The 12,787-nt window shown below is 42.7% G+C and overlaps 1 protein-coding gene across 8 annotated transcripts in view; it reads right to left on the bottom strand.

Moving 5' to 3' along the window:
- Window positions 1-12,787, bottom strand: part of ABHD2 (abhydrolase domain containing 2, acylglycerol lipase) — a 115,599-nt gene that overhangs the window by 35,969 nt on the left and 66,843 nt on the right. For all 8 annotated transcript variants that reach the window (XM_054450342.1, XM_054450348.1, XM_054450345.2 and 5 more), the window contains one exon: window positions 11,549-11,716. In XM_054450342.1, coding sequence (XP_054306317.1) covers window positions 11,549-11,716 — 168 coding nt within the window. The remainder of the gene's footprint in view (window positions 1-11,548; window positions 11,717-12,787) is intronic.

The following is a 12,787-nucleotide window of genomic DNA, read 5'->3' as shown; positions in this document are numbered from 1 at the left end:
TGATCACAGCTCAATGTAGCCTTGAACTCCTGGGCACAGCTTCTAGAGTAGCCAGGACTATAGACATGAGCCACCACGCCCAGCTAATTTATTTTTATTTTTTGTAGAAATGAGGTCTCACTGTGATTAAGGGTGTGAGCCACTGTACCCAGCCCAAGAGATAATTTTTTTTTTTTTTTTTTTTGAGACAGAGTCTCGCTCTGTCGCCTAGTCTGGAGTGCAGTGGCGCGATCTCGGCTTACTGCAAGCTCCGCCTCCCGGGTTCACGCCATTCTCCTGCCTCAGCCTCCCGAGTAGCTGGGACTACAGGCGCCCACCACCACGCCCGGCTAATTTTTTTGTATTTTTAGTAGAGACAGGGTTTCACCATGTTAGCCAGGATGGTCTCGATCTCCTGACCTCGTGATCCGCCCACCTCGGCCTAAGAGATAATTTTTGTTTTGTTTTTGAGACAGGGTCTCACTCTGTCGCCCAGGCTGGAGTGCAGTGGCATGATCACGGTTCACTGCAGCCTTAATCCAAAAGATAGTTTAAAAAACAAAAAAAAGTTCCTGTATTAAACCCAGTTGGACATTAAAGAGTTCTTCCTCCCAGCAAGAGAATACAATGCTGTGATTTCAGGTACTTCCTCACAGCTTGATGTCTAATGCCAGAGTCAAGGGTTTAGAAATAAGGGAAGGGCCCACTTCTTCCCTGTTTAAACTCACAGGAAAAAGCCATTTAAATATTCGAGGACATTTTCAATGCCAGATGCCCCAGCTTGGTGTTTTGGTGGGAGATGGGTGCTAAGTTCTTAGAAGGCTCATGATCCTAAGGGACTCAGTTACCTTCGGGGAGCCAAAGCCAGGTTATTTTTATTCCTTTCACTTGACATAGAAGATATTGTTTTTAATCCTATTTTTTTCTCTCTTTAAATCAAGATCAAACTAATAAGATCCTTTGTTACTTGTTACTTGGCTCTTGACTTTCTGGTGATAAAACTTTCAAGATATGAAGGTATGATATGGAGGCCAGAATAACCACAAGCTAGAAAATTCTGGTTTTCAGTTTATTCTTTGGCTAGTGGATTTGATCTACCTCTTCTTTGCTCTGAACATGAATACTGGACTGTTGGGATAAGGCACTTGGCCAAAGAGAGACAGAAGCAGCAGAATGCTGCCTGAATTCACTGGGCCCCTACAGAATCACTGACAAAAACACTCACATTCCAAACATTGTTTAGTTTCGAAAATCAATTAAGTCAACAAAGAGTAAGCCAACATGTCTACTGCTGCAGTGCTCCGATTAAAGATTAGGGTCTTTATAATAAATACACTTCAAGAAAATCTTCATGACTTCTTCATCTTCCTTTATTTCCAAGTGTTATTGACTTCACCCACATGACAGGGTTGTTTACCTGGCCTGACCCAGTAGAGTACCCTATTACTTAAAAAAAAATTTTTTTTTAGAGACAAGAACTTGCTATGTTGCCCAGCTGGTCTTGAACTCCTACCCTCAAGCTATCCTCCTGCCTTAGTCTCCTGAGTAGCTGAGATTACAAGTGCATGCCACCTTTCTGGGCACAATAAGAAATTTAAGACAGTTTGGTAAACTTTACTCTTGTAGGTGTTCTTCACATTTATTTTTACTCAGGTTAGCTAATGTCTTTATCAAAAGAGACATATTTAATATTTTCCAGTTTAAAGAATTTATGAACTATACAAAAGTAAGTGGTGAGGAATTTAAAAAAAAAAACACAAACATTTTTTAGAAGGTTAAAATGTAGCATGTACTACAGTAAAAACATCTTTCCAGTACTGATTTTAAGGGCTGGCTCTGAATATAGAAGCCAGTAGCTTTGAGCTGGAGGCGTGTGGCCCAAACAGATTTGGCCAGGAGGCCAATACTGAAGGTTGTCCAGCTGGAAAGCAAGCATTGCATACTGCGGAATAATCACCACAGCCGACATCCCTGTACACAGAGCTGTAACTCAGACTGAGCTCAAAGAAGGAAGAATTTTATGCTCAACACGAGCAGGTTCTTAAACTGGTCCTTGCAGAAATTCCAAAGTTCACATGAGGTCAACTGTATGAACTGGATGCAGAGGTAAGGTCGTTTAACAGTTCAAGTAAATGTTTACCTTTTCTCCTCTAAGGTAGCTCACAGAAAACACAAAGTTAGAGTGAAGGGCCAATGAAGATGATAATCGTTATTGTTTACTGGTATTTGCTGGACTCTATGCCACGCACTTTTGTATTATTGCCATTTTTTTTTTTTTTTTTTAAAGACAGGGTCAGTCTCTGTCGCCTAGGCTGGAGTGCAGTGGCGTGATCTTGGCTCACTGCACTCCTGGGCTCAAGCGATTCTCCTGCCTTCGCCTCCCAAGTAGCTGAGATTACAGGTGTGTATCATCACACCTGGCTTTTTTTATTTTTAGTAGAGACGAGGTTTCACCATGTTCTATCAGGCTGGTCTCGAACTCCTGGCCTCAAGTGATCTGCCCGCCTGGGCGTCCCAAAGTGCTGAGATTACAGGTGTGAGCCACCATGCCGGGACTTACGGCCAAATTTCTTAACAGCCTTTCTCAGCTTTCTCGACCAGGCAGTCAAACCTTCAGCTGTTGGACTCTAAAGCACAGGTTCTCTCCCGCTGCAGGCCTTTCCTGACCATCTCTCTCTAAGTGATACACTAGATGGAGGAGATTAACACACAATAATATAAAAATTAAAAATGCAGATCTGGTCCCTGTCTGTGAAAAGGTTGCTGTTGGTAAATATTCCTTTTGGACAAACCTAGCCAATAAGCTTAGACCGACTGTGACTGTGCACCCTCCTTCCCCAACTAGATGGTGAGAGTTCCTCATAGACTGGGATCTTCCTGAAGGCAGGGACTCGAATTCACACCTGTATTCCCATCGCAGAGGCTGGCCCCATCATTGTCTGGAGGATGCTGGCTGAACAAAAGATCAAAGACCAAACCCACAGGTCCATTTCTGTGGCTCTGAGATGCTGTTGGATGCTCTTTTGCCTTAAACCTAAAATGTATCTGACTGGGAACTATTTCCTCACTCCTTAGTCTCTTACATGGAGAGGCAATGGAGCCTGCTGTTCAGGAGCACGGATTCTAGGACTAGACTGCGAGACTGCCTGTGTTTGAAGCCTGGGCTGCCCACTCATTAACTCTGTGATTTAGAGCAAGTTAGTCATCCTTGCCGGGCCTCAGTTTCCTCACCTGTAAAAGGGGTGTGACTGATTTAATATATCCTACAAAGTATTCAGAACAGTGCCTGGCACACAGCAAATGCTATGTAAGTGACAGCTATCAGAACAGTAATGACCACTACCACCAAAGTGGGGAAAAAGTCTTTTTAAATACTCAAACATGACACCTGCTCCTCTGTATTCTAATGAACAGTATCCTAAATAGGAAATGAACACTACCACAGACGTGGTATTGAGTTGGGGTTAAGAATCACTGATTGAAGGCTGGTTCTGCCACTCACTAGTCGCATGACTCAGGGCAAGGTACTTAACCTCCCTAAGCCTGTGAAGTGGGGATACTAATTAAAACCTACCTCTGAGGCAGTAAGGATCAAGTGAAGTAATGTGAAAGCACATGCCTGGCACTCATTAGAGTGAGATAAATGGTAACTGCTGTCATGAAGAATTTTCCTTAACGAATTTATCTTTCAAAGGCAGCACGAAGGGTTCTAAGTCACAAGAATGCATAATTATCCATTTAGGAAATTCTGTGCAAGGCAGATCTGTTTTCAACAATTTCTAATCACATTAGCAAAGCTTATGTGGTTTGGAACAGAGTTGGGTTGATAAATGGGAAAAGATCCTTTATAATTTTCTCAGAGAAATCTGAGGCAGGTGCATAACAGGAAAAGAAGAATATAGAGTTTCATGTTAATGAGCTCTTTAGTTTTCTTCTGGTCAAGATCACAGTTGCAAAAAGCCCAAAGGGTATTCACAGTGACTTGAATACCTGGCATCTGCTCAAAAGAGAGGCAATTTGCCTAAGGGAAGACTCACATATAGGGCACAATGGTTTGGGATGTACTAGTTTGTAAAGTATCATCTTACATCCACAAACTGTCAGTTCCCATCTCAGTAGGCATTCAGTAAACACTGATGCAGTGAGTGCTTTCTACGGTCCAAGCAGGATTCTAGACACTGGGGAGCTACAGCAGGGAGCGCAAAAACTGCCTGCTCTCATGGAGTGAACTTTTGGGATGGAGAGACAGACGATAGGCAAATAAACAAATAATTTCACAGATTATGAAAACAAATCCTTAATTTCAAATCTTAAGTGGCTTGAAGAAAGTAAGGAGGGGCATTAGATAATGACTGGGGTTGGGGGGGGACTTTAGATGAGGGAGAGGAGTCAAGGAAGGGCTCTCTGAGAGGGTGACATCTTGGTTGAGACGTGAGTGACAAACAGAAGCCAAGTGAAGACCACAGAAGGGCCTTCCAGACAGAACCTGGGCAGTCCTGGGATTAGCAGGCACTGGAGTTCAGTGCCTGGAATTTCCATACACTCAGGGTGGGAACAGGGGGCCTGATGGTGGACTGCAGTATGTCCTGGGGATCCAGAGAGCTCCCCCAATGTCACATCCAGTGACCCCACCTGGAAGAGGCTTACTTGGTTGGGGACCTATTAAAAATGCGTGGAAGGAGATTGAAAAGTGGCATAAGAGACCTATCAGCCAATTGCAATATATGGACCTGACTTGGATCCTAAATTGAACAAACGAATTAAAACGGGAAAAAAAGCAGGAAGACAATGGGGAAATTGAATTGCTCTTGAGGAGTACTGTTTTAAGTGTTTCCGTTGTGATGATGCCATTGTGCTTCTGTTATGTTATGGGCTGAAAGGTGTCTCTCCCAAGATTCATATGCTGAAGTCCTAACCCCCGTACCTCAGAATGTGACTATATTTGGAGATAAGGCTTTTAAAGATGTAATTAAGCCAAAATGTGGTTGTTAGGGTGGGCCCTAATTCAGGATGACTGGTGTCCTTTTAAGAAGAGGAGATTAGGACACAGAGAGATACCAGAGACACAGGTGATGGTAGTGTGAATCCACAGCAAGAAAACAGTCATCTATAAGCCAAGAAGAGAGGTCTCAGAAGAAACCAACCCTGCTGACACCTTGATCTGGGACTTCTAGGCCCCAGAACTGTGAGAAAATAAATTGCTCTTGTATAAGCCACGCCCACTGTAGTATTTTGATATGGCAGTCCTAACAAATGAAGACAGTTTACAAAGAGCCTGTGTATCTTAGTGATACACACTGGAAATAGTCACAGATGAAACTGGATAGGCTGTCTGGGGATAGCTTCAAAATAATCTTTGAGGCTGGGTGCAGTGGCTCATGCCTGTAATCCCAGCACTTTGGGAGGCCGAGATGGGTGGATCACCTGAGGTCAAGAGTTCGACACCAGCCTGGCCAACATGGTGAAACCCTGTCTCTGCTAAAAATACAAAAATTAGCTGGGTGTGGTGGCAGGTGCTTATAATCCCAGCTACTAGGGAGGCTGAGGCAGGAGAATCACTTGAACCCGGGAGGCAGAGGTTGCAGTGAGCTGAGATTGCACCATTGCACTCCAGCCTGGGCAACAGAGTGAGGCCCTGTCTCAGAAAATAAATAAATTAATTAAATTAAATTAAAATAAAACAAAATAATCTTTGAGAGGGGATGCAAGAAGGGCGTAAAGGAAACAAGATTGGCCATGAGTTGAACAATTGTTGAGGTTGGGTAAAGGGTACACTGGGGTTTATTCTACTATTCTCCCTACTTCTGCATATTTTGAAATGTCTGTAATAAAAAGTAAAAAAGCAAAAATAAATAATAAAAAAAACTAAAGAGGGAACAAGGAATAAAACCTGTATCTGTGGCTCTGAAAAACCTTGGCTGTACCTTAGACTCCCCGAGAGGTAAGCCACTGGCACTGGTATCTTTTAAAAGCTCCCATGGGAAATTCTAGTGTGACAACAAACTGACCTACACAAAGAGAACTAGAAGTTCTTTTAGGTAGAAATAAAGGAAGACTTGAAGGAAAAGGTCATGCTCCTGGATGAAAAAAGTTATTATAAAATTTTCCACATTAATTTATAAATTAAAGTTCCCCTTCAGAAATTGTCATAAACTGTGCAAGAGTTCACCACCAATAACTACTTCCCATCTCTAGGAAGGATGCATCTCCCCGACCCCACTAAAGTTAGGCTTGGTCGTGTACTGTACTTTGACCAATAAATTGTGACCAGGAGTGACCTCTGTCATTTCTGAGGAGAAGCTTCAAGAGCCACACTCTTCCCACCCTCTGCAATGTTCCAGCAGGTAGCTGCTCCATGGGCCTGGTTCCTTGGGTGAGGACCATAATCATGGAGACACAGAGGCCCCTCAGCTAAGCCATAATGGATGGATAGTATGGACAGAAATAATTGTTTTAAACCGCTGAGATCCAAGTTGTTTCCATAGCATAATCTAGTCCATCTTGACTAATAAGACAAAAACTCAACATGGAACTTGACACGATAATTCTGCGGTTCAAATGAAAAAAATAGGTAGGCAGACAAGAGCATACTCTGAAATAGCCATGAGTCAGGGTTGGTACCATCAGATATCAGGCCATATTGCAAGGCAACAATAATCAAAAATTGAGAACAGTACTGGGTGTAGAAACAAAAGTTGACAAAGATCTTTGTACTAAAGTATAGAAAGCCCACATATCAACAACTAACACACTTACATGAGGACACGATTAACTATGATAAAAGGTTTCCAGTTCTAGCATGTTAACTGTGGACCTGCCTCAATTGACCAGTCAAAAGTAACAAACATGGGCTTTGCTCTAACGTGTTCGGCCACCTTTGGTGAAGGATTGCTCCTTTTCCACCAGCCCAGGAAAACATTTATTAAAAACTTTATTTTAAACTAAAATTACATCAATAGCACCTAACGAAACACTAGCGCTTTCTCTCTCTAGGCTCTTTGAAGCTACCAAAGATGTTTTAATTTTTACATTTCAACAAAGCATCCAAATTCTGGATTTCTGACCTTTTTAAGGTCCTATTTGTTTGAGCTTATCCTCCAATGGTTAAAAGAAATTATTAACAAGTAAAACATGTACTGATACACACAAAAAACAAATAGTATGGCTAGAAGAAGACACCCATTTTTTTTCTAGGTCACCTGTCTTTCTAGAACATTTCTAAAGTATAATAAACTACAGAAATTTACTTCTAAAATTCTGATGAAATAAAATGTAACAACACCATCCACAAATTAAAGGAGATAGTTAATTTTCAAAACTGGGGGCCTGAAGCTCTCCCCTGATGGATTCACCTCATCTCCAAGGGTTTTTCATGCTCACAGGCAGCTCCTCAGCCCAAACATACAGTGCTGTTAAGGCAGCTGTGAATGCTGCTCTTCTGCATGGGTTGCCCTTCCATAGCCCACTCCGCTGTCTACAAACTCCAACTGTTTATGAGTGCCTCTAGTTAGGAGCTCATCTTTGAGAACCCAGCTCAAATGCCCTTCCTGGGAGAATTCTTCCTCCCACAACTTGACTCCTCGCCCATAGATCCAGGCTAGTTTCTCCATGCTGCTGCGGCACCTTCACCGGGCCCGCTGCTGCGGCACCTTCGCCAGGCCCGCTGCTGCAGCACATTCACCAGGCCCGCTGTATTAGTCCACTCATCACACTGTATTGTAATTCCTTTTTTTTTTTTTTTGAGATAGAGTCTCGTTCTGTCGCTCAGGCTGAAGTGCAGTGGTGTGATCTTGGCTCACTGCAACCTCCGCCTCCTGGGTTCAAGTGATTCTCCTGCCTCAGGCTCCCAATTAGCTGGGATTACAGGTGCCTGCCACCATGCCCGGCTAATTTTTGTATTTGTAGTAGACACAGGGTTTCACCATGTTGGCCAGGCTGGTCTCAAACTCCTGACCTCAGGTAATCTGTCCGCCTCAGCCTCCCAAAGTGCTGGGATGACAGGCATGAGCCACCGTGCCCAGCCTTGTATTGTAATTCTTTAACGATACTCGCATCTCCCCGGCAGAACACATCTTCCTTATCTGGGTCACAAAGAGCACGGTTAATCTCTCACCAACATGAATATACCTTCAAGTATTTGAATAAGAACAAACCTGGCTGGCACAGTGGCTCACGTTTGTAATCCCAGCTCTTTGGGAGGGCGAAGCGGGTGGATCGCTTGAGCTCAGGAGTTCGAGACCAGCCTGGACAACATAGTGAGACCTTGTCTCTACAAAAAATTAAAAAATGAGGTGGGAAGCTCGCTTGAGTCTGGGAGGTTGAGGCTTAAATGAGCCATGATTGCACTACTTCACTCCCTCCTGGGTGACACAGTGAGACTCTGCCTCAAAAAAACAAAACAAAACAAAACAAAAAGAATGAACCTAACATACAATAAATGTTTACTATATGTAATCAACTGCCTACCAAGTCCTCAGTAACCCACATTTAATTGTAGCTCCACCTTACTGCAGCTGAAGAATCTGGAACTGAGTTTAAGAAACTGCTCGAGCCACACAGCATCAGTGGCAGTGCTGGGGCATCGGATCCAGAGCCTGTCTCCTGACCCAGGTACTCTCTGGGAGCAAGGCCTGCACTTAACCTATTCTTCTCTGCTCTTTGGCTGCTGGTCTCCTCTGACTTGGTGTGGTAACGCCTTCCAATCTGGTCTCTTTGGCCTACAGCCCCAACAGTACAGCACTCTGGAGCTGGGAGGACTAGACCATACAGACCCAGTTACTCTGCTATCTCTGAGATGATTCCGGCAGCCAGATCCAGGCTCCTCTCTTAGCTCTTCTACTTACTGGCTCTGTGCCCTTGCCCAAATCACTTAACCTCTCTGTGCCTCAGTTTTTTCATCAGAATTTTACGGTCCCATGGGTTGCTGTGGAGATAAAAGAGATTGTGCCTACATGTGACATCAGTATTGTGTCTGATGCACATTAAGTGTTCCCATTGGCACACAGTAAGTGTTCACACTGTACTGTTAGTGCTCCCAAATCTCCAACCTGGCCCTGAAGCCAAGCCATGCCTCCCCATCTTCTACTTATATAGACAATCTATATATCCAAGCACAGGACATTACCATTATTCCCCATTGTTTTCTTTGTGTTTGATTTGGCCTATTTCTGACTTTTGGGTCCAATTCTGTCTCCCACATACTCACTAGTCCCCCTGTGCCTATGCTAAATGTAAATCTGGACATTCACCTATTTTTTTTTTTTTTTTTTGTTTGTTTTTTGAGACGGAGTCTCACTCTGTCGCCCAGGCTGGAGTGCAGTGGTGCGATCTCGGCTCACTGCAAGCTCCACCTCCCAGGTTCACACCATTCTCCTGCCTCAGCCTCCCAAGTAGCTGGGACTACAGATGCCTGCCACCACGACCGGCTACTTTTTTGTATTTTTAGTAGAGATGGGGCTTCACCGTGTTAGCTAGGATGGTCTCAATCTCCTGACCTCAAGATCTGCCTGCCTTGGCCTCCCAAAGTGCTGAGGTTACAGGCTTGAGTTACTGCGCTTGGCCGAATTCACCTGTATTTTCAAGCTACTGATCAAACTGCTGAACAGAACGGAGTCTGTAAAATGGGTATCTTCAGCTGTGGGTGTGAATACAGAAGAGGAAATGAACTCAGGGCACCCAGCACCCTGCTTGGCACAAAGCAGGTATACCTGTTCATGCTTCCGTACCTGTGACCTTCCCTTACTTGCCCTTATAGGAGACAGTGCCCTTGCATGTTACCAGTGGCAATGTAACTGGAATGACCTTGCTGGAGGTCAATCTGACAAGATGTACAAATATGCATAAAAAAATGTTGACTCCGCAATTTTACTGGGCATTTACTCCAAGGTCATTCAAGAGAAAATAATTCTATGTACAAGACACAGTATTCACAGCATTGTTATTTAAAACGCTGAAAAACTTTAAACAATCCATATGTCCTACAAAGATAAATGGTTAAATAAACTATAACAGAGTAGTAACAGCAATGTGGCTCTTAAAAAGATTAAACATCTTTATGCTGGTGAATATAAAGTTATTTAAATAAATCACCATAGATATACATGCTATGACTGCAATAAATAAAAACTATGTATACATTGATAAAGACAGAAGGGTAGTTTGAAGAAACAGAAAATTATAGTTATGGTGAGATGATAGATATAATTTTTGGTTATTTCCCATTAAAACATATTACAATTTATTTGCTTATAACATCCCAAATATTTGTGCATATACAGATGCATATTTTATGTGTTTATTGTTTATGTATGCATATATAATCTAAAGAGAGAGCTAATAAGAATCAAGAACAAGCAGTCCAGAAGCCAGAACCTTAGCTAAAACAGGATTTTTTTTTTTTTTTTTTCAGACAGAGTCTTGCTCTGTTGCCCAGGCTGGAGTGTAGTGGCATGACCTCTGCCTCCCGGGTTCAAGTGATCCTCGTGCCTCAGCCTCCTGAATAGCTGGGATTACAGGCGTGTGCCAGCTAATTTTTGTTTAGAAGAGACAGGGTTTTGCCATGATGGCCAGGATTGTCTCGAACTTCTGGCCTCAAGTGATCCATCTGCCTCAGCCTCCCAAAGTGCACTATTTATGGTGAGGGGTTGGTTTTGAAAATGTCTAGTAAGTCATGAACAGATACTTTTGAAAAAGACAATAAAAAGGCTGGGCATGGTGGCTCATGCCTGTAATCCCAGCACTTTGGGAGGCCGAGGTGGGCAGATCACGAGGTCGGGAGATCGAGACCATCCTGGCTAACACGGTGAAACCCTGTCTCTACTAAAAATACAAAAAAATTAGCCAGGCGTGGTGGTGGGTGCCTGTAGTCCCAGCAACTTGGGAGGCTGAGGCAGGAAAACGGAGTGAACCCGGGAGGCGGAGCTTGCAGTGAGCCAAGATCGCGCCACTGCACTCCAGCCTGGGCGACAGAGCAAGACTCTGTCTCCAAAAAAAAAAGACAATAAAAATTAATTACTAGAGAAGGGATTACAGGCATGAGCCACCACAACTGGCCCAGCTAACATACAATTTTAATTCAAATCAAGAAGCATTTGTTGAAATACGAGATCTAGTTCTTGTTCCCCAGGAACCTAAAATCCAGTAAGTTGCTACTGTGCCAGGCTCCCTTCCCACTGACATTCACATGCCTCATCACACTCTTGCCTGTCAGTCACAAGAGTCCTGAGGAATGAGCATCAGAACAGCACAGTCCTGAAGGTCATGAGCTCTGCTACCCAATCTACCTGGCTTCCAGCCCTGCTGTGACTCTTACTAGTTAGGGGACCTTGGGCAAGACTTTCCCCTGTAAGCTTCAGTTTCTGCCTCTGTGAGGGTGGTTACAGTGCCCATCTCAAAGGCTGGTGTGAGGCGTGGCATCATCAGTACAAGTTGGCTGTTGACATAACCGTGTGACCTACCATCTCTTACAGATGGGCATAGGTTTAAAACTTAAAAAAAGAAGAAACAAGGCAGAAGCAGAAGTAGCAGCACACTTGCAGAAAAAGGGAGGACTCCACTTAGCCATGCTTACCATAGGTGAACATGCGTGGCGAGGTCAATTCAATGTTGGGCAGGGCACCCAGGTGGTTCAGCACGGCACACCGATAGCCATTTTTCTGGGCGTAGTCAACGAAAGTGCGGATGTATTGCTTCTCGCTGTGATTGGCAATTCCAGGGCAGATGACCATGGTGATATCATCTATAGGGTAGAGAAAGAGATCCTGATGTATCCAAGAAATGTGACATGATAAATGGACACAATTACACTTCACTGGCCTAGAAAACAGGGGGAGGGAATTCAACATACATCTTTCTCTGGGGAATATTTTTTCCTTTCTAGCTGGAGCTGTCTATATCAGTGCTTCTCAAGCTATTTATAGTGAAGGGTTGATTTTGAAAATGTCCAGTAAGTCATGAACAGATACTTTTGAAAAAGACAATAAAAGTTAATTGCTAGAAAAATGAAATGAAAAATATATAAACCTCAATTTTCTACTATAAGATTCAACAAATATAAAATTACTCAGTCACATTGCTATAGAAGTTCCTGAACATTACTCTTAATTTCTGTAAGAAATTCTATATGAATGAATGAATGAGAAAATAAAAAGTGGTATTTGCACAGACCTCTTTGACCCAGCAATTTTACTTTCAGTTATTTATCCTACAGATGCAATTGTACATACGTAAAATAATATATATGCATTAGGTTGTGTTCAATCATGCAATACATATTCTTTTGCATATGACTGAACACAATCTAAATGCCCAGAAATAGGGGTCTGGTTGGATAAATTATTGCATATCTAAGCGATGAAATATTATGAAGCCCTTAAAAATAATGAGACATCTTTATATACGCTGATGTGGCAAGCTCTTCCATAAATTAAGTGAAAAAATGCTAAATGCAGAAGGGGGTTATAATAATGCTGCCTTTTGTGTGGAGAAAAAAAAGATATCTATATTTACAAATGCATCCACTGTCTTGGAATCACACACAAGAACCTTGAGAGTGGGTACCACTGAGCAGGGGTAGGGATGGAGAGTAGAGGACAGAGAGAGAGATATTTTCACTGTATGCTGTTAGTATCTTGTGAACTTTCTATCATGAATATGAACTGCCCACTTAAAAATATGAATACATACTTTAAAAGAAAAGAGGTGCTTAGGTCATTAAATTTGATCGTAATTTTTCTTCAAATTAAGATTTTTAAAATTTAGAAATTCTTAATGCTGGTAGGGAAATGTGAATTAGTAAGCAATTTTCCAA

Source organism: Pongo pygmaeus, chromosome 16 (genome assembly GCF_028885625.2).
Source record: "Pongo pygmaeus isolate AG05252 chromosome 16, NHGRI_mPonPyg2-v2.0_pri, whole genome shotgun sequence".
Lineage (NCBI taxonomy): Eukaryota > Metazoa > Chordata > Mammalia > Primates > Hominidae > Pongo > Pongo pygmaeus.
This window is presented reverse-complemented; position numbering and strand designations above follow the sequence as displayed.